The sequence below is a fragment of the Hemibagrus wyckioides genome, linkage group LG25, assembly GCF_019097595.1.
Source record: "Hemibagrus wyckioides isolate EC202008001 linkage group LG25, SWU_Hwy_1.0, whole genome shotgun sequence".
In the NCBI taxonomy this organism is placed as follows: Eukaryota; Metazoa; Chordata; class Actinopteri; order Siluriformes; family Bagridae; genus Hemibagrus; species Hemibagrus wyckioides.
The window spans coordinates 19,665,907-19,688,888 of record NC_080734.1 but is presented as its reverse complement, the minus strand read 5'-3'; the positions used below and the strand labels follow the sequence as shown (position 1 = coordinate 19,688,888).

Sequence of the window (22,982 nt, the reverse complement as noted above, 5' to 3'; positions counted from 1 at the left end):
ATATGAAAGTAGACACTCAGAGCTTTAAGCTTTCTAAATGGATTTCTGTTTTTGTCCAACCTACTAAGGGGCAATATACACAATATTGCTAAAAGTTTTGGGACACCCCTCCAAATCATTGAGTTCAGGTGTTGTTTTTCAGGGGTTAGACTCGGCCCTTTAGTTCCAGTGAAAGGAACTCTTAATGTTTGAGCTTCATACCAAGACATTTTGCTCCCAACTTTGTGGGAGTGACTCCTTCCTGTTCCAACATGACTGCACACCAGTGCACAAAGCAAGGTCCATAAAGACATGGATGAGTGAGTTTGGTGTGGAGGAACTTGACTGGCCTGCACAGAGTCCTGACCTCAACCCCATAGAACACCTTTGGATGAATTAGAGCGGAGACTGTGAGCCAGACCTTCTTGTCCAACATCAGTGCCTGACCTCACAAATGCGCTTCTAGAGGAACGGTCAAAAATTCCCATAAATTTTATTACTCATTGTCTATTTTTAGGACTTGTGTGTGTATGAAACCCATTTCTGCTCTCTGAGATGCCAGTTTAATTTAATTCGGACTTCCGGCAATATAATAATTGCATAATAATAAAATGTGCCATAAGTCAATTTTCATTCTGCCAACAGACATCAGTGTGCTGGTAAAAAGGGTTAAAAACATCAGCATGTTGTGCCCCTGGAATCTGAGGCTGTTTTTGCACTCAACACACACACTCCCACATTCCAGCATGATAACTGTATTGTAAATAGGGCTGAATCTGTGTGACTTGTTCAGTGAGTATGATAAGTGAGTGCTATGACTCTCTGAGAGTCGTAAAAATCAGCATAATGCGGTAGAAAGCCCGTGGGATTATTTGGAATAGCAGGTACCATTAGAGGCACATATAAACTCTATCTGGAGTGTGGAAGTCTGGGATAAAATTGTCAGGAATGACAATAGAAGATACTGGTGGACTTCTTATCTGACAGATTTGGCATTGTTATTAAGGAGAAGTGAGGGCTGTGTGTGTGTGTGTGTGTGTTTGGAATCCCACCACTCCGTCGAGATGTTGGAGGCCTTGACTTTGTTGAGCTCATCTTGGATGGTCTGCTTGGCACGGATCTCAGTGTCCAGTGCAGACTGAAGCTCCAAACGAGCCGACATGTCCAGCTTGGCTAAACGGCGCATCTTCCACGGCATGTCCTGAAAAAATATAACACATATTATCTTCAGCTATATACATATGAGAAATATGTGATTTAGAGAAAAATGTAGGTGCTAAGTGGTTCACTGTATCATCTAGCTGTATCTGCTTGTAGCTGATGATGGTACAGAAGTAAAATAACAGCATTTTTAAAAAAAATAGACTTACTGTGCCTCTGGCCCCGAGGCTCGCGTTCCTCAGACCTTCCAGCTCCTCGGTCATCTTAGTGGCCAGTGCTTGAAGGTAGCCTCGAGCATCCTTCTCATCACTTACCCTTTAAACACACACACACACACCACAGCATTCAGCACCAGTAGTTCATGTCTGATGGAAGCAGTTAGGCCTGTTATATACTTATTCTATGCAAGTACGATTGATGCAAATCTTTTAAGTCTTACACATAATCTCAAGCTCTGCTTGTGTGTGTGTGTGTGTGTGTAAAAAATCTACTCACCACTGGATGATCTCTGTGATCTGAGCCTCCCAGTGTGCAACGCTCTCCTTCTTATCAGCCAGTTCTCTCACCTCCTCCTCTAGCTGCTTGTGGCTACCGCTCAGTGCCCCGTGCACGGTCTTCAGCTGAAAGAAGAAAGGAATAGCCGGTTAGGAGAGAATTATTTGGAATTAGAAAGAAAGAACCCATTACAGAAGAAAATCAGACTGTTGGAGAGAGACCGGGGGTCGATAGAGGGTGAAAAGGAGAACAGAGGATGGAAAGGTAGAAAACAGTTCAGAAGGAATGTAGAGAGCAACACTACCATACTCCAGATTATACAATAATTCATAATAATCCATTTTACTATACTTTTATGCATTGATGAGTTCTTATCTTTCAGCAGACACCAATCATGACAATATAAAAGCTAAAATGTAACGTGCACAAATTTAATCAATCCTAATCATAAATACAATTCCTTCCAAATGTCATCAGTGTTTTCTTTAACCACTCAATCTGACAGCAGAATCTGCATCTGTGCCACGAGTTTCCAGACATTTCTATGAAATAAATGATATTTGCTCCATGAAATGAAAAGCTACATTTATATCTGACATGTCCAAATCTCCAGCAGTTATTTAACTTGGGAGCTCGTGCCTCAGAGTGATATGTAACCTCAATCCAAGACAAACAGGGATCAGGTCAGAGATCCAGAAAATAGTTTCATTTGCATAAGCATTTGGGGTTATAAAAGCTCTAAAAGAATGTGCAATAATATGAGACAGGCTTGTAGACAAAATAGCAGAGAAGAAAAAATGTACAATGAAAAGCGACTGCGCAGCACGGACACATATATTTATCTGAAGTTTTCTTTCTCTTAATTTCTCTTCAAAGTACTGTATGTATAATAATAATAATACTAAGAAGAAGAAGAAGAAGATGAAGAAATGCAAGCAGGATTTTCTGCAGCCAAGCACCCAAATTCGGCGAGTGACACATTCCCAGAGTCAAAAGTGTTCATTGTGTGTGTGTGTGAATTCTCTGACTGTAGGAGGAAAGATCTAGACAAACATGGGGCAGCAGGGTGACATTGCTGCTGTAGCTGACACTGCTGTGACCTGTTAATGTTCTCAGTTGATGTTTGATCGATGTTAAGATGATGAGCCAAAGCTAGTGAAGAAAGGGCAGAGTGTGGAGGTGGAGTAGCAATAATGGCATAGCCTCAGATCTGAAGTTCTGCGTCAGTGTCCAAAGTCGTTGCTGAGATACAGCCTCATTTCCTGTTTGGGAGCTTCACTGTCAGATTGATTGGCCCATTATAGAACATTTAAAATATTCAAAATTCTTTTGATGACCTTTGTCTATGTTGGTCTAAAGATGATGAAGAATTAAGCAGACATTCTTGAAATGATGAAAAGGACACGAAAGTTGTTACTGTTCTTGTACAGTTCTTGACCACAAGGTGGCGCTGTCACAAAACTTCCTAGTAACATTCAGGTTATGGTCCTGAAGATAAGCACCATGTTCTGTGATAACATATAGATAGCATTGGTGTGATACGCACTCACACAGCGTTATTTGCAGACATGTTACAGGAAAATAGTTTCGAATAGCTAAATTCATCAAATGATGTCAGAGGAGTAGCAAGAATAGCAATTAAGCATTTTTAGCATGTTATTGTGACTATTGGGCAGTAGGTGACACTGTGACAAAAACTGGGGCATAGACTTTGGTCATGGTTTCGAAGAAGCTGACCAAGATTTGTGTCAGTGCTGAGATAAATCGTTGCTGAGATGCAGCATCACTGTCATCACTGAGTATTCAAATTTTGTGTGATAACTTTTGTGTTTCCTAGGAAGATGACATGCCACATATGGTGAAAGTGGACACAATTTATAGGAGTACTAAAAAAAATTCTTGATTTAATTGATGTCACGGTGTGTTAAACTTGACCTAAAGAATCTATGTTAAGCCAGTGGGTAGGTTGAAATCCTGTCAGCTATGGTGAAAACATAGTTTGTCAAGAACAGCTGAAACCTTCTGGCTTGTAAGACAAACAACAGAGTCGTTCAGAGTGTCCTTAACCAAAACTGCTGCTCTTCTGGAAAGGTAGGTCAAAGAGGACTGTTGTAAAAACACAATAGGGACTGCTTTTAAAGCACTGACCATAGGTATTTGAAGCAGGTATTAAATGCACTGCCTACTCATGTGGTCAAAATAAGAACTGGGCACATTTACTTATTTACAGTTCACAACACAACTGGCCTCAGGTGCTGCTTGTCAGAGTGGCTGAGCAGTCTAACGTGCTGTGTTCAGATTGCAGGCTCCTCTGGAGGTGTGGGTTTGAATCCCACTTCTGACATTTGGTCTATCATTTTGCTGCATTTTGGTGATGGTGTATTGATCCCATATTGAAGACCATTGTTAAGATATTGAAAGAAGTCCTCTGAAGTGTCCCAGTGGAGTCGCCCCACTGGATGTTTGCACAGTAAACCAACTATACTGCATTGTTGTGTTGTCAAGGCACACAAAACCTGAGCATGGTCCCTAACTGAAGCCTATAAATTCTGAACGGAAGCCCTCTGAAGCATGTTCAAAAAATCAATTTAGATTTAGAAGTTAGAATGCTCAAGTGTCGGTCTGAGCTTCTGTTTGCTGGGAAAATGGGTGAAAAGTGCTCAATGCGTTTGTTTCATGGTCCATTTTACAACAATGGATAGATTTTACAGCACTTCCATCAAATAGTTGCACAGTAAACCAGATAATACATTGCCTTGCAGTGTTGCTGACATAAAACCGTGTGCCTGGACCCTATCAGAAGCCTGAAACAAAGCGCTATAAAACATGTTCAGCCATTGGTCCCTGCTAAAGTCAGAAGCTTCTGTAGTCATGGTGTTTAAAGCAAAAGACTAGATAGCCACTGATATCTCATTGTGCAGGTTTGAATCCTGCTGTCTTTGTCTGATATTTGGGCAGCTGAGAATGTGATTGTGGTGGCTGTCACAAAATGAAAATGATTCAAAATCCAAAGCTGTGTCCTTAACTAAAACGCCCTCTAGGATAGGTCCAAAGCACTGTTGTGAAACATTCAACGAGTTACTATTAAGCACTGACCATAGGTACTTGAACAAGAAACCAAATGCATTGCTTACTTGTGAACATAAGAGCTGGGCATGGTCCACTGGGCACTCAGGACCTCAGATTGTGTATTGATTCCATCCTGAGGTTTGTTTTTTTAGATTTTTAGATTTTGAAAATAATTCTCCCTACATAGGTTTGAATGTTTATGAATAGTCTTGAGCCAGAAAATGGGAGAAAACTGGTCACTGCAGTCCATTCAAGAGTTTGTTTTACAGCCTGTGCTGCATTGGACATTGGACTGCCTATAAAGAGTTACAAAGTGAAGCAACAACACTGTCTTGTTGTTTTAAAGTAAATCCCATGGATGGTCCCTAACTGATGCATAAATTCTGAACTGAAACACGTGGAAGCACATCGAAGCATGTTCAGACATTGCTCCACTGTACTCCTGCAGCAAGTGGTTATGGTGATGGATTTGAAATTGGTGCCTCCCTGTGCAGGTTCCAATCCTACTGACTTTTGTAGAAATGTATTTTGTTGGACAGCTGAATCCTTGTGACTGACCCAAAATCTTTGACATGTCCTTAACTAAAACTGCTGCTCTCCTGGAAAGGTTGTTCAAAGACCAGTTGCTTTTAAAGCACTGGCCATAGGTATTTGAACAGTAAATCAAGTGCACTGCCTACTCATGTGGGTAATATAAGAACTAAGCTCGATCCACAGCACCCCTAGCCTCAGGTGCTGCATGGCTGAGTGGTCTAAGGTGCTCTGATCATGTTGCAGCTTTCGCTGGGGCTGTGGGTTTGAATCCCACTTCTGACATTTGTTCTATCCCTTTGGTGATGATGAATTAACCCCATCCTGAAGACCATTGTTAAGATATTGAAAGAAGTCCACTGAAGTGTCCCATTACTTTAGAATGCCTATGAATAGGATTGAGCTTCTGCTTTTCTAGGCAGATGGAGAAAGATGAAGAATATAAATTCTGAACTGAAGCCCAAAAACAAGTAACTAAAGTAAAATTTGAATTGTTTTTAAGTGTAATTTTTGTGAATTTTAAAGAAGATAAGCTAACACGGGAATGCTTATGGTTAATGATACACTTATGATACACTTGGCAACCCTTGTTACTGCATCCACCCATGTAATACAGTCAATACTTCTGTAATAGTTGAGAGACCTCAATAATGGCTGTAGATATAATACTATATTCCAGTTTGGGCCATATCCCAAATCATATACTACTATATTCTTCTAATGGCATCGACAATACTATTTGGCAATGTATTTCACTTCTAATTGATCCAAATTTAGTTATAGATTTATAGAAATCTAAACTTTTCAAAATGTAGGTGCATGAAATTTTAAGCTGGAGCTCACCTGCTCCAGCTCACCAGTAAGCTTCTTGTTGTCCTCCACCAGAAGTCCCCTTTCCCGCTCATACTTCTGTTTGCACTCTGCCTCGAACTCCTCACGCTCACTTTGGCTAAAATAAACACAACATTACAGACATCATCAACATGTCTCTGCTTCTCTCATACTTCAATGTTTTCTAATATAAGCCATAATCACTTTACTGTAAGTAATCATTGTGTGGTTTTAGTTAAATAAAAAGATTTTGAACTTTATATTTAAAGGAGAATAAAAGCCAAATAACGTAATAAGGATTTTGTAGAGCATAAAAACACTGCAGGTAAAGGGTAGGATTGAGCTAACAGCTATTTATCGAGTTCACACAGAGAGGGTGGTAAAACAAGTTCTCTTTCCCCCCTCAGAGCTGCCAGGGGTGATGTATAACACCTGAGTAAGCCAACACCCGCATGCCAAGGTACTATTATATAGCATTGTTTTAAAATGCTACTGTGTACCATAGCATTTACTACCATGAAATATATTTATTTAGTTAAATATCGTGTCATCTACTGCTTTACATTTATCACTCACTTTTATTATTATTATTATTATTATTATTATTGAGGTGTGAAGAGCACATTCTGTGCAACATCACATGATGAAATCAGCTTTTATACAATTATCCAGACTATGTCTCCTGTAAATAACTGAATAAGAATATTTCTGTATCTTCTGAAGCTGAAACCCAGGCTTCTGGGGTCAATATCTTTTGAAGCCATTGTCTGGGGTCAATTAAAAAACCTCCCCAATTTAAACAAAAGGTTTTAACATCCTTTAAAACGTTCTTCTCGTGCTGGAGACTCATAAGGATGTTCATTGTGATGTAACTGTGACATCATTCACGCTTCCTGGTTATAAAGACCTAACAATAGACTATAATAACAAGCCAGATTTTGCTTAAACAATGTGATGTTACGCTGTTGGAGGTCAGAATTAGAGAGATGTTCATTAATTTTTACCATGTGCTATCAAATCAGACACTGTTCAAAGCAGGTTGTGGTTACAGGCAGAATTAGGTGTCATAGTGTCGCAGAGGTCTGTAGAGAACTATAATAGCAGTGAACTAACCAAGAAAATAACAGGCTTAGCTTACTAGTCAGCTATAATGCCTAATCTAGATTGCTTTAACAAACCTACCTAGCTCGCCTAAAATTTGCATCAATAAACTATCTGTCTAACTGTGAACAGCTAGGCCATGTTGCCTGGAATGGAGATGTTTTCCTAGCTAATTTATAATTCAGTTTATGATGTGTTTGGGCAGCATCTTAGCTTTCAGTGCCACAAAGTCATCAATGTGGTAATTGGAAAACATCTTGAACAAGCCCAGAAATATTAGTAGACTTGCATCCGAAAAATAGCATCCAAATAACATTAATAAATAAATTTAATTCTTTATAATATTCTTGCTAATCTGACTGCTAATTCATAATAATAAGTGATAACATTTTAGCCATCAAAAGAACATTAATAAATAAATAAAATTCTTAATAGACTCTTTAGTCAGACTCTGTATATATTGTACATTTTGAATTATTTATTTAGTTTACATGTTTGAATTATTGATCCTCCAAAATCTCATGAATATATGGCAGCACACACCTATCTAATTTCCTTCATCACTGGATCACTAAAATAAGAGAAAGTTAGGACAAAGATTATCCTCAAACTGCAGTTAAACGCAGAGAATAACAAGGAAAGAAGATCTTAACCCAGTCTACACAAACGTGAACATACTTTTCTCGCCGTGTCTTCTCCAGCTTGTCTTTGAGCATTAGGATCTCCTTCTGCAGAGTGAGCTGCTGAGCTTCAGCATCATTCAGCTCTTTCCTGTGGCTCTTCAGCTCAGTGCTGTATTGCGTTTCTCTGCGACACAGCTCCTCTTCAAGCTGCACGCTCTTCTTTTCCAGCTCCGCTCGCAGCCACGCCACTTCCTGCTGCTGCTGCTCCGCACTCGCTCCTGGGTGCAGAGGTCCAGCCTATTTCAACAGATACAGGAGCTGTGTGATTATCTGGAAGTGTTAGTTGTTAAGTGGGATCACTATTGAACTATGAACACACACAGATCACACACATTGCTCAAGAACTGAAAATTATAAGTCATTAAATGAATCTATTCACTGTAAATAATCCTGGTCAAAATTCTAAATGCCTAATGTTGAAGTGCAGTTTGTATTGATTGAATGTCAAGGCCCAAAAAAGTGTGCGATTTAAGATAACACCGATCAGGCATAACATTATGACCACTGAGAGGTGAAGTGAATAAGACTGATGATCTCCTCATCATGGCACCTGTTAGTGGGTGGGATATATTAGGCAGCAAGTCAACATTTTGTCCTCAAAGTTGATGTTAGAAGCAGGAAAAATGGACAAGTGTAAGGATTTGAGCGAGTTTGACGAAGGACCAAATTGTGATGGCTAGACCACTGGATCAGAGCATCTCCAAAACTGCAGCTCTTGTGGGGTGTTCCCGGTCTGCAGTGGTCAGTCTCTATCAAGAGTATCCTTTAAGTCCTGTAAGTCCTTTAAGTCCTGTAAGTAAAGGATCTGCTGCTAATATCTTGGTGCCAGATACCACAGCACTCCTTCAGGGATCTAGTAGAGTCCATGTGTCCACAATATTAGGCAGGTGTTCATAATGTTATGCATGATCAGTGTACATTTCAGGTGTCTGTGTACCTTCAAGAGCAAATCAATACATAAGACAAATTTCAGCAGAAATAGAGAGAAGGAGAGGCTTTTCAGTGGTTTAACTGTGTTACAGTCACTCTGCTCTTGAAGTGATTTATAATTACACTCTCTGGTGTCACTCAGATGAGGATGAGGTTCCCTTTTGCATCAGGTTCCTCTCAACGTTTCTTCTTCGTATTGTAGCAGGGAGCTTTTCCTCACCATCATTGCCTCATTAGGGATGAACCTAAACTTAATTTTAAACTTTATTAGTTTTATTCTGTAAAGCTGCTTTGAGACAGTGTCCATTGTTAAAAGCGCTTTATGAATAAAATTTGTTTTAATTATTTTACAAATTAACATTAGAAACATCATAAAATTTTGTGTGCTAATATTTTTAATTGTTACATCCCATTTAAATAAAACACATTTATATTAATAGTGCTACAATCCTGATACATTGCACTAATGCACTGCAAAAAATGATTACGTTTCCTCATCCATCTTCCTCCACTACGTAAACTAGTGTTGACTAAACTCACATGCTCATTATGACCAGCACTGAGTGCACTGAGAACACTGACCAGAATTCCAAAGACAGTTAGTGTATCTTCTGAATTTCCTTCATTATTAAATACTTCTGAATGTAAGAGTTCGTCAGGATTTTCAGTTTGAGATGCAGCTCATGACAGCAATCACGATGACAGCAGAATGGTTTAAGAGAGGAAGATCATCAGCGTGTTTAATATCACTGTATTTAAAATGGCTAACATTTTGCAGTTTCACCTGGAAACTTGATGTATTGGGATGTTTTGGCTATCTAGTGTATTTCGTTATAATGTTCTGGATGTAGTGATATGCAGCGAGTTTGAGAATAATGCCACGCCAGACTCCTCTGCCTAACCTGTATCACATCATTCCCACTAGATTTTTAAGTCAGCGGCAGGAATATTCCTTTGTTTGTTTGTTTTTTGGTCACGTTACTCATTCTGTCTGTATGTTAATCACATAATAAAATGTTGACATTAGTCATATATTATAAATCTGTAAAAGAAAAAAAAAAAGGGTTGTTGCTATAGCAAGTTTGGGAATCGTACCTTGAACCCCTCCAGTTCCTCCTCGAGCTGTCTGCTGAACTGTTCATTTCTCTCTCGCAGTTTCCTCTCTTTCTGCATCTCAGCTGCCTGCTCCTCAGCCTGCACCTCCAACTGAGCAATACCAAAGCACCAGTTAAAGACATTTCATTACTTATTCAAGAAACACAGATGGAACAGACAGTAAGATCTGTTCTTGTTCTATTCACTGTTTAACAATTTATAGAGCTGAAGTAACAGCTAGCATCTTTACAACACATTCCTGAAGACCCTGATCATTTTTAGGATAAAGGAATAACAAACTGATCACAAAGGGATTTAACGTTTTTTGGTTCAGCCCATGTGATTTTGACTGTTGAAGTTCTTGTTATTTATTCATTCAGTAATTTTCAGTGCTTTATCAGGGTAAGGTTCTCCATGGATCTGCAGTCTTGGGAACAATCTCGGGAACACTAGACATGAGGCAGGGCTACACCACACACTGCCACACACTTAGGGGGCAGTTCAGCCAGCTGTGACTGTGTCCAGTCCATGTACCAGCATGTTTTTATAAGATTGGTGGAAATTTTAGAGGAAACCATGGCTTCATTAGTAAAGGTGAATAATCCTGCCTTAAACATTTCACAAGCAAAAGATTTGATTTTTGTTTTTGATCTGGCAACCGAATAGAATACTTTACTTCCTCCATCATAAGCCGCATTTCTTATTAAGCTCTAGGATTTGATCACACAGCGTAAAAACAACATTTATAATAACCAGGCAAATCAAAGCAGGACATTTTAAGAGTAGAGGAGATCCATTCCTACCTCTTTGCGAGTTCGCTCAGCTTTACGTATATCCAGCCTCAGCGTTTCCATCTTCTGTGAAAGACCTTCCACCTCTTCCTCCTTGTCCCGAAGTTGGCGTGCGAGCCGTTGCTTGTGTGAGCGCAGCTCAGTGAGGCGCTCATTCAGCTCAGAGAACTCCTGCATGGCCATCTTCCTTTGACTGTGTGCCTCCTTTAGCTCCTTTCCCTGGGCTTTGAGCTTCTCCTTGGTGTCTAGCAGCTCCTGTACAGTACAGTTCAAACATGTAGATTGTGTCTAAACATACTAGTTTCTAATCAGCTGCTTCCAATGTTACATTACCAAATTGTAAAAAGTTTAACCTCTATGACCCTTTAGTATATACAGTATACTATCACAGAACCGAGACGGAAACCAAATCTTTTCCACCCTTGTGGAGATCTGTTACCTGCTTCAATATCTTTATCTTGCTCTTTATTTCCAAACTCATGGCTTTGCTCACTGAATACTGTATCCCCTGACACAAGGATACAGAGCACCTATGCTTATACAAATAACAGTAATTATGCCTACAGGGAGAGATTTAAAAAAGGACGCATTACCGTAAACCATTATGCTAAACTTCTCCTGACTTAGCTGCAAAATTTTTCCATCATGAAAATTCATTGCACCTTGTTCAGGTTGTCTTTCTCCAGTGTAACAGACTGAAGCTGCCTTTCCAGGGTCTTCATTATCTTAGACGAGTCATCTTGGTCCTTCCGTGCCACACTGGCCTCCTCAAACTGCTGCAGCTCCAGATGACCTGAATCTGAGACCGAGCAGGAGATTAGAACAGAATCAGACCAGAAGTGTGACTGGGATCAAATGTGTGTGAGATTTCTTCAGAAATCAGATTTTGCACAATGAAATCTGTATGTTTGTGTGAATCTGTAACCTGCTATCTGCTTTTTCAAGATGTCTATCTCACTCTTCAGGCTCCTTATCTCCACCTCTTTGTTGGCGCCAGGTGGCACAGTTGAATTAGTGTGCTGCAGAGCCTGCACCGTCTGAGTGGCCTCTGCAATGGGAAACACACCGGTGTGTTTAAGGGAACTTTGTTTTGGTTGCAGAAGTAAAAAAGAAAATCGCCCGATAACATGAAGACGAGGTCAAATAAACATTTACATTATTATAGAAATATAAAACTGTGTGAATTTTGTGTATCACAACTAGCTTGTAGTTTCTTTTTGATTCATTGGTTAAATATCCAGAACATGTAACATTTCTGCTGCTTTACAGGTCTGTCTTTGCACCCTGCAGGTCACTTTAACAGCTTGTATCTACACAGGAAAAATGCTGCCTGCAACTCATCATACACTTACTGCAAATCAAACCACGCTACGGTTCACTCAGAACCAAACCAAGATTAACTTGATCATGTGGTTGTTTTCCTCTACACCTGAGTGAGACTGCTGTGTTTTCACCTGTCCAAACGAACCACATCGAGCCGAACATGTGCCAGGGTTCAATTCAAACAGACGAAATACTACATGTGATAACATGCAAATAGTTTTCTCTACAATTTATTTTTGTAAGGAAAACATCTCAAAAAATCTTTCAGGTTCCCCAAAATGGAAGAACCACTTCAAGTGCCAGATGTTGCCTTTTTCTAAGAATGTATATATGCGTCTCTGCTCACCCTGGAGCTTGCGGCTGAGCTCAGTTTTCTCCTGCTCCAGTCGGCGGATCCTTCTTTCATAGGCTTCAGAGGCCAAGCTGTCCTCTAAAGTTCTCTGTAGACAGGAATCCACCCCTAAAGATCCTCCAGAATCTTTCAAACAGCCCCGGTCTGAGAGAGAACTACAGGCACACACACACACACACACAGGGGGAAAGAGAGAAGGTTTCCTTCTAAACTAGTATGCAACACTAATCCCAGCAAACAGAACACCACAAGCCACACATATCTAATATCAAAAGACTGTCAATTTTAGATAAACATGGATGCTGCGAGTCTGCTTGCTTTACCATAATCATTGAAATAGTTGGGAAAAACTTGCACCCAAAAGCCACATCATTCCAAACCAAAGGCGATAGAGTTACACGTAACTCAACATGAAGCTTGAATATATTAGTTGTATAGCTGAGCAGTGGATTGTGCCACGCTGACAAATTCCTCTTTTATGATAACACACGTCAGATCATGGCAGATTTCCCTGAAGTGTTCTGAAACGACAAAAAAAAATCCACTCACTCACTAAACACTTACCATTTGCTAGTGTAGGTGAAGCCGATAAACGGGAGATGGAGTCCGGAGAAGGCTGCGTGGGAAGGTGGAGGCATCGTTTCCTGTTAAAATCAGGCATTAATAAATCAATGTTTTTGAAATGTATTACTATAAATGTTTCCTAAATTGCACTGCATCGATATAACTTAATGGTTCTTATATATATAGCATTGGGTAGACGCCTTTATCCAGAGCAACTTACATTTATCTCATTCATACAACTGAACTTAAGGGCCCAGCAGTAGTAGTTTGGTGGGTCTGGGCTTCAATCTCACAACCTTCCAAGCAGCAGCCCATTACCTTGACCACTGAGTTACCAGTGTCTTACAGTGGCTTGTATCTAAGCATTTAATTCCCTTGACCTTTTTTTTTACGTTTTTGTAGTTTTTTTCAAAAACTTCAGATGAAAGTCTCAGCAAACATAGGAAAAGGATCTTTGGTCTGATGTGAACAACGATGAACTTTTGAGCACATCATTTGGCAGACATCCAGTGCTGCTCATCACCCTGAGAACTTTCTCCTCCACCATAATCATTCACTGGAGTAAAAGTCACCAAGAAAAGCACTAAGAGCAAATAAATCATCTGGTGAAAAACTACTTATGTAATTACATTACAGTTTACCTTTTCATACAGTAAGCCTACTACACAAAAAACTTAATCTCTTATTATGTTATTATCCAAGAGAGCAGAAGGCATCTCTTTCGGAGACATTGCATTGTGCCGAATCAGACAATAACCAGAATCTCGAATGGATGCATGGACACACCTAGTAGTGGAGGCATGAAAATGAATAAAACTAAGCAAAAAATGATTACAACTAAACTAAATGTCCTATGATTTAGTTATACTGAGAAGCAGGAGTGTTACAGTGAATCATGTTCTGTAATAAGAGAACAGTTTGCTCTTTTCCATCCAAACTTATGAGTGAATACTTTTTTGTGTATTACACTTAATAATAATATATTTCTTGCCTTCAAATGTTAAGACATGTTTTGTAGATCAAATGGTAGATTTTAATTCAAGGTAGAAGCATTATACACTGGAAAAATTCAAGGGGGTGAATACTTATGCAAGGCACTGCTTATCAGTTAATCTGAACAAACAGGAATTCAGATGCCTCATACAGGGCTGAATATGTACAGGAGACATTCCTGTGATGCTGTTTTAACTGATCTCGGTGGAGAGAAAAAGAATTTTCACCACATACTGAATTTTTTAGGCAGTCGTCTTCCACATCAAAGTTGGAGGTGTCTGTGGGGCTGCTGACTTCAGGGATGTACGGGGCCTCGCAAGTGCGGATGTCGTCCCAGTTGATGCCTGAGAAGAAGGGGTGGCTCTTGAAGTCCTCGATGCCGTTCTGGCCTAGCCGGTGCTCACGAGAGCAGATCAGCCTGCGCATTAAGTCTTTGGCCTCTTCAGATACATCAGACATCTGCAGGGGGAACTGAAACCTCTCCTATAGAGAACAAATAGGGCATGATGAAGTGAGGGTGAAGTGAATATATGTCAAATCAGGATTGTGCACAGCAAGTAAAGGGCTTGTCTACTGGACCTAAAAAGTATAAAAGTAACACACAATCCTAAATTTAACCTTGGTACCAAGGGTTAATGCCCTCAGTGACAGAATCCAAAATAATCAATTGAAGCAAAGACAAATTATCTTAAATTAAATAAATAAAAGTTATAAGACTATGATGATTAAAGCACAGCTCTGAGTTGCAGGTACTTATCAACTTATCTAAAATTATTACATATGGTGTGTTCACCTTATGGTTCATGATTTTGCCATATGTCTCCACTAGTGACTCAGCGTAGAAGGGCGTCTCCCCATAAAGCATCTCGTACATACACACTCCCAGAGACCACCAGTCACACTCTGGCCCATACTTTCCTTTCCCGTCTTCCATGGCCTGCAGGATCTCAGGAGAGATGTAGTCCGGCGTTCCTACTGCGATCGAGGATTGCACCTGAGTGAACCACAGCTCAGAGTTATTCAGAGAACTCAGCAACAAGCTCTGGGGAGGAATAATTCAGCTCCATAATGCAGCACAAGTTTAAATATAGAGGGACTTACTGTTCCGTCCTCCTTAAGTCTGAGACAGGAGCCAAAGTCTGCCAAGCGAATGTGGCCGTTCATGTCCAACAAGATGTTGTCAGGCTTGATGTCCCTTTTAGACACAAGGGAAAAAAATGAAAATGACAAAATTGATTGTTTTTACATATCAGCATTCAGAAACTCAATCTTAAACCACAGAGCAAATGCAACATACAGCATATATTATACAATGGAGACGAGTTGATTTTACAGAATAAAGAGGACAGTTTTAGGCTTTGTATATTTTTTATTTCCATGTAGATAGGAATTGGCTTTAAGCTTTAAAGCTTGCAGTACAAAGAAAAGCCATGAGTGCTCGAGTGCCGCAGCATGATCCATTCAACACATTCATTCATTCATCTTATGGATTGGTTTCTCCTGCTCAGGTTTAATGTTGTTTAAATCACACATTTGTTCACATTTTGTAATACAGAACTATGTTCATCAGGTGCAAACAAAACTGTCACGTGTGTGGAGTCGGTCAGACTACTGTCACGAGCTGGAGCTGTTCCAAGGGGTCTTAAAAATGTATTCTAGCCCTGGAAGATGGCGAGAATCTGACTGGAAAGATAAGAATGTTGTTTATGGACTGCAAAACAACCATTAAGATGTCATTTTCAGTTTGTTTTCGGTAAAAACATGTGCTAATAAAAAGCTGCTTCCCCTGCTCTAGTCTCCAAGTTTATACTCCTGAATCAGTGCCTGCTGAACTTTGGCTCATCTACAGTGAGGATTTTAGGTAGTGAATACGATAGTCTTATTGTGTGATCAAATATAAGCCAATGCGTATGTTGTGGGGGTGTGGTATGTAAGAACCTTTGTACTGCGTTTTAGCTGGGGAACCAATGTAAGGAAAATCACATATGAGGTTCTTCTCCAAATTGTTGCCTCGAAGTTGTAAAAACACAATTATACAGAATGTCTCTGTAGATAGATAGATAGATAGATAGATAGATAGATAGATAGATAGATAGATAGATAGATAGATAGATAGATAGATAGATAGATAGATAGATAGATAGATAGATAGATAGATAGATAGATAGATAGATAGATAGATAGATAGATAGATAGAGGTACATAGCAACGAAATGCCGTTTAGCATCTACCAGAAGTGCACATAGTAGAAATTGTGCAAATGAACAAGTGCAGAAAAATATGTAAATATGTACATCAATAAATAAGACTATGTCAGTACATGCATAGAGAAGTATGTGCTGTATTCTACAGCTTTACAGTTTCCCTTCACTGGAACTGAGTGGAACTTGAACCCTGTTCCAGGATGACGATGCCCCTGTACACAAAGCACAGAGCTCCATGAAGACATGGTGTGTTAAGGTTGGAGTGGAAGATCTGGAGTGTCCTGCACTGAGCCCTGACTCTGACTCTGACACCTTTGGGTTGAACTTGAACACAGACTGAACCCCAGACCTCCTCACTCTTACAACATCAGTGTCTCTCTTGTAGCTGAATGATCACTAATCCCCACAGCAACACTCCAACATTTAGTGGAAAACTTGGAGTGGAAGAGTGGAGCACATTATAACAGCAAAGTCATAGGAGTGTTATGGTCAGATGTCCAAGAACTTTAGGCGATATTGTGCATATAGACCAAAAACTAATACCAGAGGAAAGGATTGTAGGAGGATATCTGTAGGCGATGTAAAATGTAAAACAGGCTACAATATGAATCAAGAGGAAAGAATTAAAGTATACATTATGAGTCACACTACAAAAACACAGCACCGAGGTTGAGGAAATGAAGAACCAACACCAACATTAACAAGAAGAAGAATGTTAACAACCCTCCGAAGAAAAGTCTGGGCTATAAAGTATGTAGAAGCAGAAAAAGTTATGAACAGCGGAGGAATCATCACTGAAGTGGTTGAGGATAGAGATAATGACAGCAGGCTTAAGTGTAAGATATGTTAGATGAGAGACAGGATTAGGAATGCTTGGAGACTGATATTTGAGAGAGAAAGACAAGAGTAGACTGGTGGAAGGCTCGTGCCCTCTCTCTCTCTCTCTCCCTCTCTCCCCCCAGAATTCCCAGTGATCCTTAACCCCTTCTGCTCTCCAGACCTCCACAGTAATGGCAATAATTGAAATAATAGTTTTGCATTACTGTGCTTCTTCATTACAGTTTCTGTAGTAACATCTCATTCACAGCAGATGCTCTTCATAATCAAAGACTGCTACATTAAATGCATTAATAATGTGGTTGAACAAACCAATTATTGAAAACATTTAGACAGAAATTTTCCAGTCATGGGAGATAACAGAAGCTAATTTGTGGATGTTCTACAGTATGGCCACAAGTATGCATGCATTCATTATAACTGTTCTTCTATTACAAAATATTTTGTCCCTGTTCAGTTTTATACACCAATCAGCCATAACATTAAAACCACCTGCCTAATATTGTGTCGGTCTCCTTCTACCACCAAAACAGTCTAAGGCCTCGACTCCACAAGACCTCTGAAGGTGTGCTGCGAATCCTTAGCAGCAAATCCTTTAAGTCCCATAAGTTGCGATGCGGTGCCTCCATGAATTAGACTTGTTGGTCCAGCACATCCCACAGATTTTTGATCATATTAAGGTCTAGAGAATTTGGAGGCCAAGTCAAGTGCTTGAACACTTCAAACCATTTCTCTACAATGTTTGCAGTGTGTCAGGGAGGATCAACCTGCTGAAAGAGAACACTGCCATCAGGGAACACCACTGCCATGAAGAGGTGTACTTATTCTGCAGCAATTTTTATGTAGGTGGTTCACGTCACAATCACATGAATGAAGGACTCAACGTTTTCAGCAGAACATTGTTCAGAGCATTACACTGCCTCCACCAGCTTGACTTCTTCCAATAGTGCATCCTGATGTCATCTCTTCCCTAGGTAAGTGACACACACTTGCATCCGGCCAGCCACATGATGTAAAAGAAAACAGACAAGGCCTCCTTCTTCTTCCATTGCTCCATGGTCCGGTTCTGATGCTGATCTGCACATTGTAGGAGCTTTGAGTGGTGTTCAGGAGTCAGCATGGTCACTCTGACCGCTCTGCAGCTATGCAGCAAGCTGTGACGCTCTGTGTGATCTGACTCCTGTATATCAGAGCCAGCATTCACTCTTTCACTAATCTGTGCTACTGAAGCTCTTCTGTGGGAAAAGTCCAGACGAGCTAGCCTTCACTCCACATATGTATCATTGATTCTTGGGCCTCTCGGAGCCTGTATCAGGTTCAGTGGTTGTTCCTTGGGGTTCTTTTGGTAGGTATTAACCACTGCATACTGGGAACACCACACAAGACCTGCTGTTTTGGAGAAGCTCTGACTCAGACGTCTAAACATCACAGCTTAGTCACTCAGATTCTTACACTCGCCCATTTTTCCTGCTTCAAACACATCATCTTTAAGATCTGACTGTTCACCTGATGTCTAACGTAACCGACCTCTTGACAGCTGCCAGTGCAATGCGATAATCAGTGTTATTCATGTCACCCGTCAGTGGTATTAATATTATGGCTGATCTGTGTATAAATATTTTGTGATATGTTTTCTCACGGTTGCACTAAACGAGAAATGATAGACAGATCGCTGGAGAATTCAGAGAGAGCGAGTTTTAGTCTGGTTTTGATTTGCATGCTCATTTCCTCAAGCTGTTTGTGGGTTTGCTCTGATGACAGCTTACTGACAGACTGATTTGTGTGTGTGTGTGTGTGTGTGTGTGTGTGTGTATTTCACTGTTCACTTTTTAACAGACGTTAATTTTTTGTAAACCAACTTCAGCTGTCCAGATAAAAAAAGGTCACCATGTTACTCCTAATTCATTTTCTCATTACTGTTCAAGACATTAACATACTGTAAAGTTTATATTGCAATACATGACATAAATGAAGCAGTTAATGTGAACAAACTAACACACACAAACACACACACACATAGGGCCACACTTATTCTAAACACTCCATTACACTCCGTCAGTACAGTTAACAATCAACAGCTGTAGAAAAACAAACCTTCCATCGAATGTTTTTTTTTTTCTTTCATCATGGTAGGACTCCGGGGTCTGCGCACGTACACACGTAACACATGCAAGCGTAAAGGCTTTTAATGGCTATATTTACTGCTAGCTTTTGAGAAAACCGGTTAACAATTTGTTGTTATGATGCTATAAAAAGAACAAAAGTGTGTGTGTGTGTGTGTGTGTGTGTGTCCTGAATCGAGGTGAGATGAGGATTGCCATCTCCTCCTGCTGTTAAGCACTACAATGGAGAAGTTTGTGGATGTGGCTCCAGCTGTGAGGAACTCCACAGCTGTAAGCCATCTTTCAGAAAGCCAAAAATTTTCCCGACAAGTGGGGGACCAAGTATGGTAAAATAAGTTACATGAGCATATATACTGTAGATAACGTCTGGATATCTTACTCAATTAAAAGTGGCCGTATCCAGCCAAAACAAATGTATTGAAGCAAAAGTTAAAAAGTTGCTACTTCATACTCAGTCATTAAAAGAGTAAAAAGTAAATGTTTTAACTAGTAAAACTAAGCTAACGTAATGTTTTCATGTGAAAAACAGCTATCTAAAACAGATTTTTGCTTACATATATGAGCTGTTTTGCCTAAAAACTTCATTCAGTCTCTGTAAGTTCAGGATATTTACCATTAGCTAGAATCTGATCAGCTACCTAGCCAGTTACATTAGCACCTGGAATCAATGCTAGTCTAACCTGATATTAGCAAAGAAAACAGGCACACTAAGTCAGTTTTAGCCAGATAGTTTAAAAAATAATCTTAGGTCAACTCTCTTTCAGATTAAATTCAATCCATGCCATTAATTAAAGAAAAAGCACATTTTTTCCAAGTCTTCAAGTTATCTATGTTCAACTCATCAACTACATTGTGTAGCAGAAGAAGGTCACTGCAGATGATGAACTGACCCTCTACAGTGATTGGATGCTAAACTGAAATGATTAGATACTGAACTGAACCTGTTCTACTGATATATTACATTTGTAATGACTACTTTAAAGGTCTAATTAAAAATGAACGTTTTCAGAAAACCTTCAGCTTGATGAAAATGGAACTAAAATAATATTGAAGTATATTAATGAATTAATGAATTACTTGAGTATTTTCTAACCACGATTGTGAGTAAATACCAAGTTGGGGCAGAAACTGGCCTGAAACAATAGAGTACATCGTATTTGATTTGGTTTTATGCAGTGAATATGTGCACTGTTGACTCACTTTTCACAGGTCCTACACGCGAGCACCTCATCTTAAAGTGTATTATTGTTCCTCATATCAAAAAAAGGATCTAATCAAAAATGAAAAACAGGAAAAAGTGGAATTGGTGAATCCCTTCACCTGCTCCTGAAAGACTCCTTTATTTGATTTCTGAATGCGTCAGCAGATCATTAATAAATGTCTCCTAAAACATACGTTAAAAATAACAGCGTGAGGTAGACGAGGTGCCGGTAAACCAATTACAGAGCTGGAAGTCATCAACACCGAGTCGTCAACAAACGCAGAGCAAATAAACAAACAAGCTGCCAGTGGAGTCAATACATCAACACGGGTGTGAACGAATCATTATTGCGCCTCAGCTGGACATTTCAACTCAAAATTTAGAACACGCTCTCATCCAGGGCCACTTACCACAAATACAAACACAACTAACAACTGAACAGAAGTCTGTCTGTTTGTTTATAAGCGAAATCCCTCAAGAGGAATACCGCTGAACTGCAAAGATTATATTTCCAAATATATTATCATACCTTTATCTTTAGTAAGGGTTAAATCTAGAGCCAGTACTTTTTTTTTTTTTTTTTGACATTTGGGTTTGAGATGATATATATGAGATGATAGTACAAATATAAGATGATAGCTCAGAATTTCAGCTTCCATGTCCTGATATTCACATCTAAATGGGATGAAAACACCTTTTGTGTGAACCAACCAATTTTTCAATGACCAAAAATATTGGAACATGTGACTAACAGGTAAAATGGTCACATTTTGCCTGGGAGTGTTCCTGTTAGATTGATTATATGAACAGTCAATACCTCTATTCTTATGTTGAGCTCTGAGTTTTGCCTGTTAAGATTGTAAAGTGATGAACTAACATGAAGACCAGAAAGATGTCACAAGACAATAAACCCAAACCCCAGAATATTAACAGCCACCTCAATACATTTTGTCTTATATAATAAAATAAATTACTTTCTCACTTCTAGCTGTTTTGCCATTCTGCTAGATCTGTGATTAGCAACACTAAGATGCTTCCCTTTTATTTAGCTGTGAGAGACCTTTCCTTGAATTTATTCCTTGAAGAAAACACTGCTGGGGTTTCAGACTTTCGGTCCAACTTCCAATCCAAGCAACAGAGCGAACTTACGCTCTAATATCCAGTGTAGATATTGCTGGGCTTTGTTTTTCTTACGATTGCATCGTGAGAGCAGACAAAAGAGTTGGGATTGAAGGAAGTCGAATGGACTCTATTAGTGGCCTAGTGGAAATTAGTAAGCAACACTAACAACACTTCTTTAAACTATCTTAAGAAAAAAAAAGAAATAAAGAGCCTGGATGATTTAGCTACATCTAATAAGGACACCTAAATGACTTTATTTCAAGTCCAGAATATCGACAGACATGATGGATCAACACCATGCAAGGGTCATGATCCTGTTGTGGTTTGCAGTGTTAATCCATTTGTTACAGCCATGTGGGTGTGCTTCCTGTCAGCCAGGCTACGAATAAGAAAAAGATTGAGAATGAGACAAAGAATGGGAAGTGAGTGAGCTAGGGTGTTGATGCCGGTCTCTTTGGCAATCAAATTGCTTTGATTTGCAGATTTATGATTAAAGCCGCAACACTGAATCCATTTAAGCAGCAAATTTCCATCATTTCCTCTCAAGCCTATAGATTAACCTCTTGGAGAGCTCATATGCATGCGCTGGTACTTGTTCAAACAAAATGAGCTACAGCCCGAGGCTGTGGTTGTACCTAGGTTATCTGCATTAGTTGGTGTTAGTCATGCGATGCTATTTTAAGAAGAAGTCGTTAAGTTTTGTTAACCAAAATTCACCTCAGCTCAGCTTCTGCAATGGCACACATGGCACTAATCAATAATCAAATGTGCATATGGCTCAGGTCAATATCCTGCTGGAGACACACAATGCAGTGGTCACACACCCCCAAACACACACAACACACAAAGGGACAGATGCAGCTGTGTCTGGTGGAGAAGGGTTCAGTTGTGGCTACAGAAACATGGGCCACTCCTCTTTGCTGAGGGTTTACTGAGCACAGCAGGAGCTCATGCAAATATCTGGGGCAAGAGAACACAGTATTTAAACACTGCACTTCTCTGTCTAGCCATGTTTGTGCTGATCACAGACTTAGCATTAGCATGTCAACTTAGGCATGAGGCTGGTGTATAGAAAGGCATTTAAACAATTCTAAAACAGGAGAAGAATTATCAGATAAAAAAACAAACATTTATGTCCTGTACACTGTCTTACGCTTGTTCGCGATTATTCTCCTGACAAAATGTAATCAATTCCATAAACCAAGCTCAAATTTCAACTGTAGGCCAATACTTTTTTTCTTGTACATTAACATATGGGTTTGAGATCTGCTGATATGAGATGATAGAACAGAATTTCAGCTTTAATTTCCTGATATTTACATCTACATGTGTTGCAAACACCTTTTGTTTAAACTCACTCATTTTGACTGAGAGGTAACAAGGTCACAACTTGCCTGGGTGTGTCCTGTTAGATTGAACATTTAAACAATATTATATATTACAATATATTAGCTCTGAATGTCTACTCTTGTGTTGAGCTCTGAATTTTGCCTGTGAAGATTGCAAAAGGATAAATCAACATGAAGGCCAGAGAGATGTCTATGGGAGAAAATTTTGAAGCTTTTGAAGCATTTTGAAGCTGAATAAAGAAAGACAA

General features: G+C 39.6%; 1 protein-coding gene across 3 annotated transcripts in view; it reads right to left on the bottom strand.

The window, feature by feature from the left end:
- Window positions 1-22,982, bottom strand: part of cdc42bpab (CDC42 binding protein kinase alpha (DMPK-like) b) — a 63,484-nt gene that overhangs the window by 16,613 nt on the left and 23,889 nt on the right. For all 3 annotated transcript variants that reach the window (XM_058378878.1, XM_058378880.1, XM_058378879.1), the window contains exons 6-19: window positions 15,000-15,093; window positions 14,692-14,892; window positions 14,133-14,381; window positions 12,906-12,985; window positions 12,336-12,496; window positions 11,592-11,714; window positions 11,329-11,465; window positions 10,679-10,921; window positions 9,876-9,986; window positions 7,846-8,087; window positions 6,079-6,184; window positions 1,636-1,760; window positions 1,350-1,455; window positions 1,032-1,180 (exon numbers count right to left, since the gene is read on the bottom strand). In XM_058378878.1, coding sequence (XP_058234861.1) covers window positions 1,032-1,180; window positions 1,350-1,455; window positions 1,636-1,760; window positions 6,079-6,184; window positions 7,846-8,087; window positions 9,876-9,986; window positions 10,679-10,921; window positions 11,329-11,465; window positions 11,592-11,714; window positions 12,336-12,496; window positions 12,906-12,985; window positions 14,133-14,381; window positions 14,692-14,892; window positions 15,000-15,093 — 2,127 coding nt within the window. The remainder of the gene's footprint in view (window positions 1-1,031; window positions 1,181-1,349; window positions 1,456-1,635; window positions 1,761-6,078; window positions 6,185-7,845; window positions 8,088-9,875; window positions 9,987-10,678; window positions 10,922-11,328; window positions 11,466-11,591; window positions 11,715-12,335; window positions 12,497-12,905; window positions 12,986-14,132; window positions 14,382-14,691; window positions 14,893-14,999; window positions 15,094-22,982) is intronic.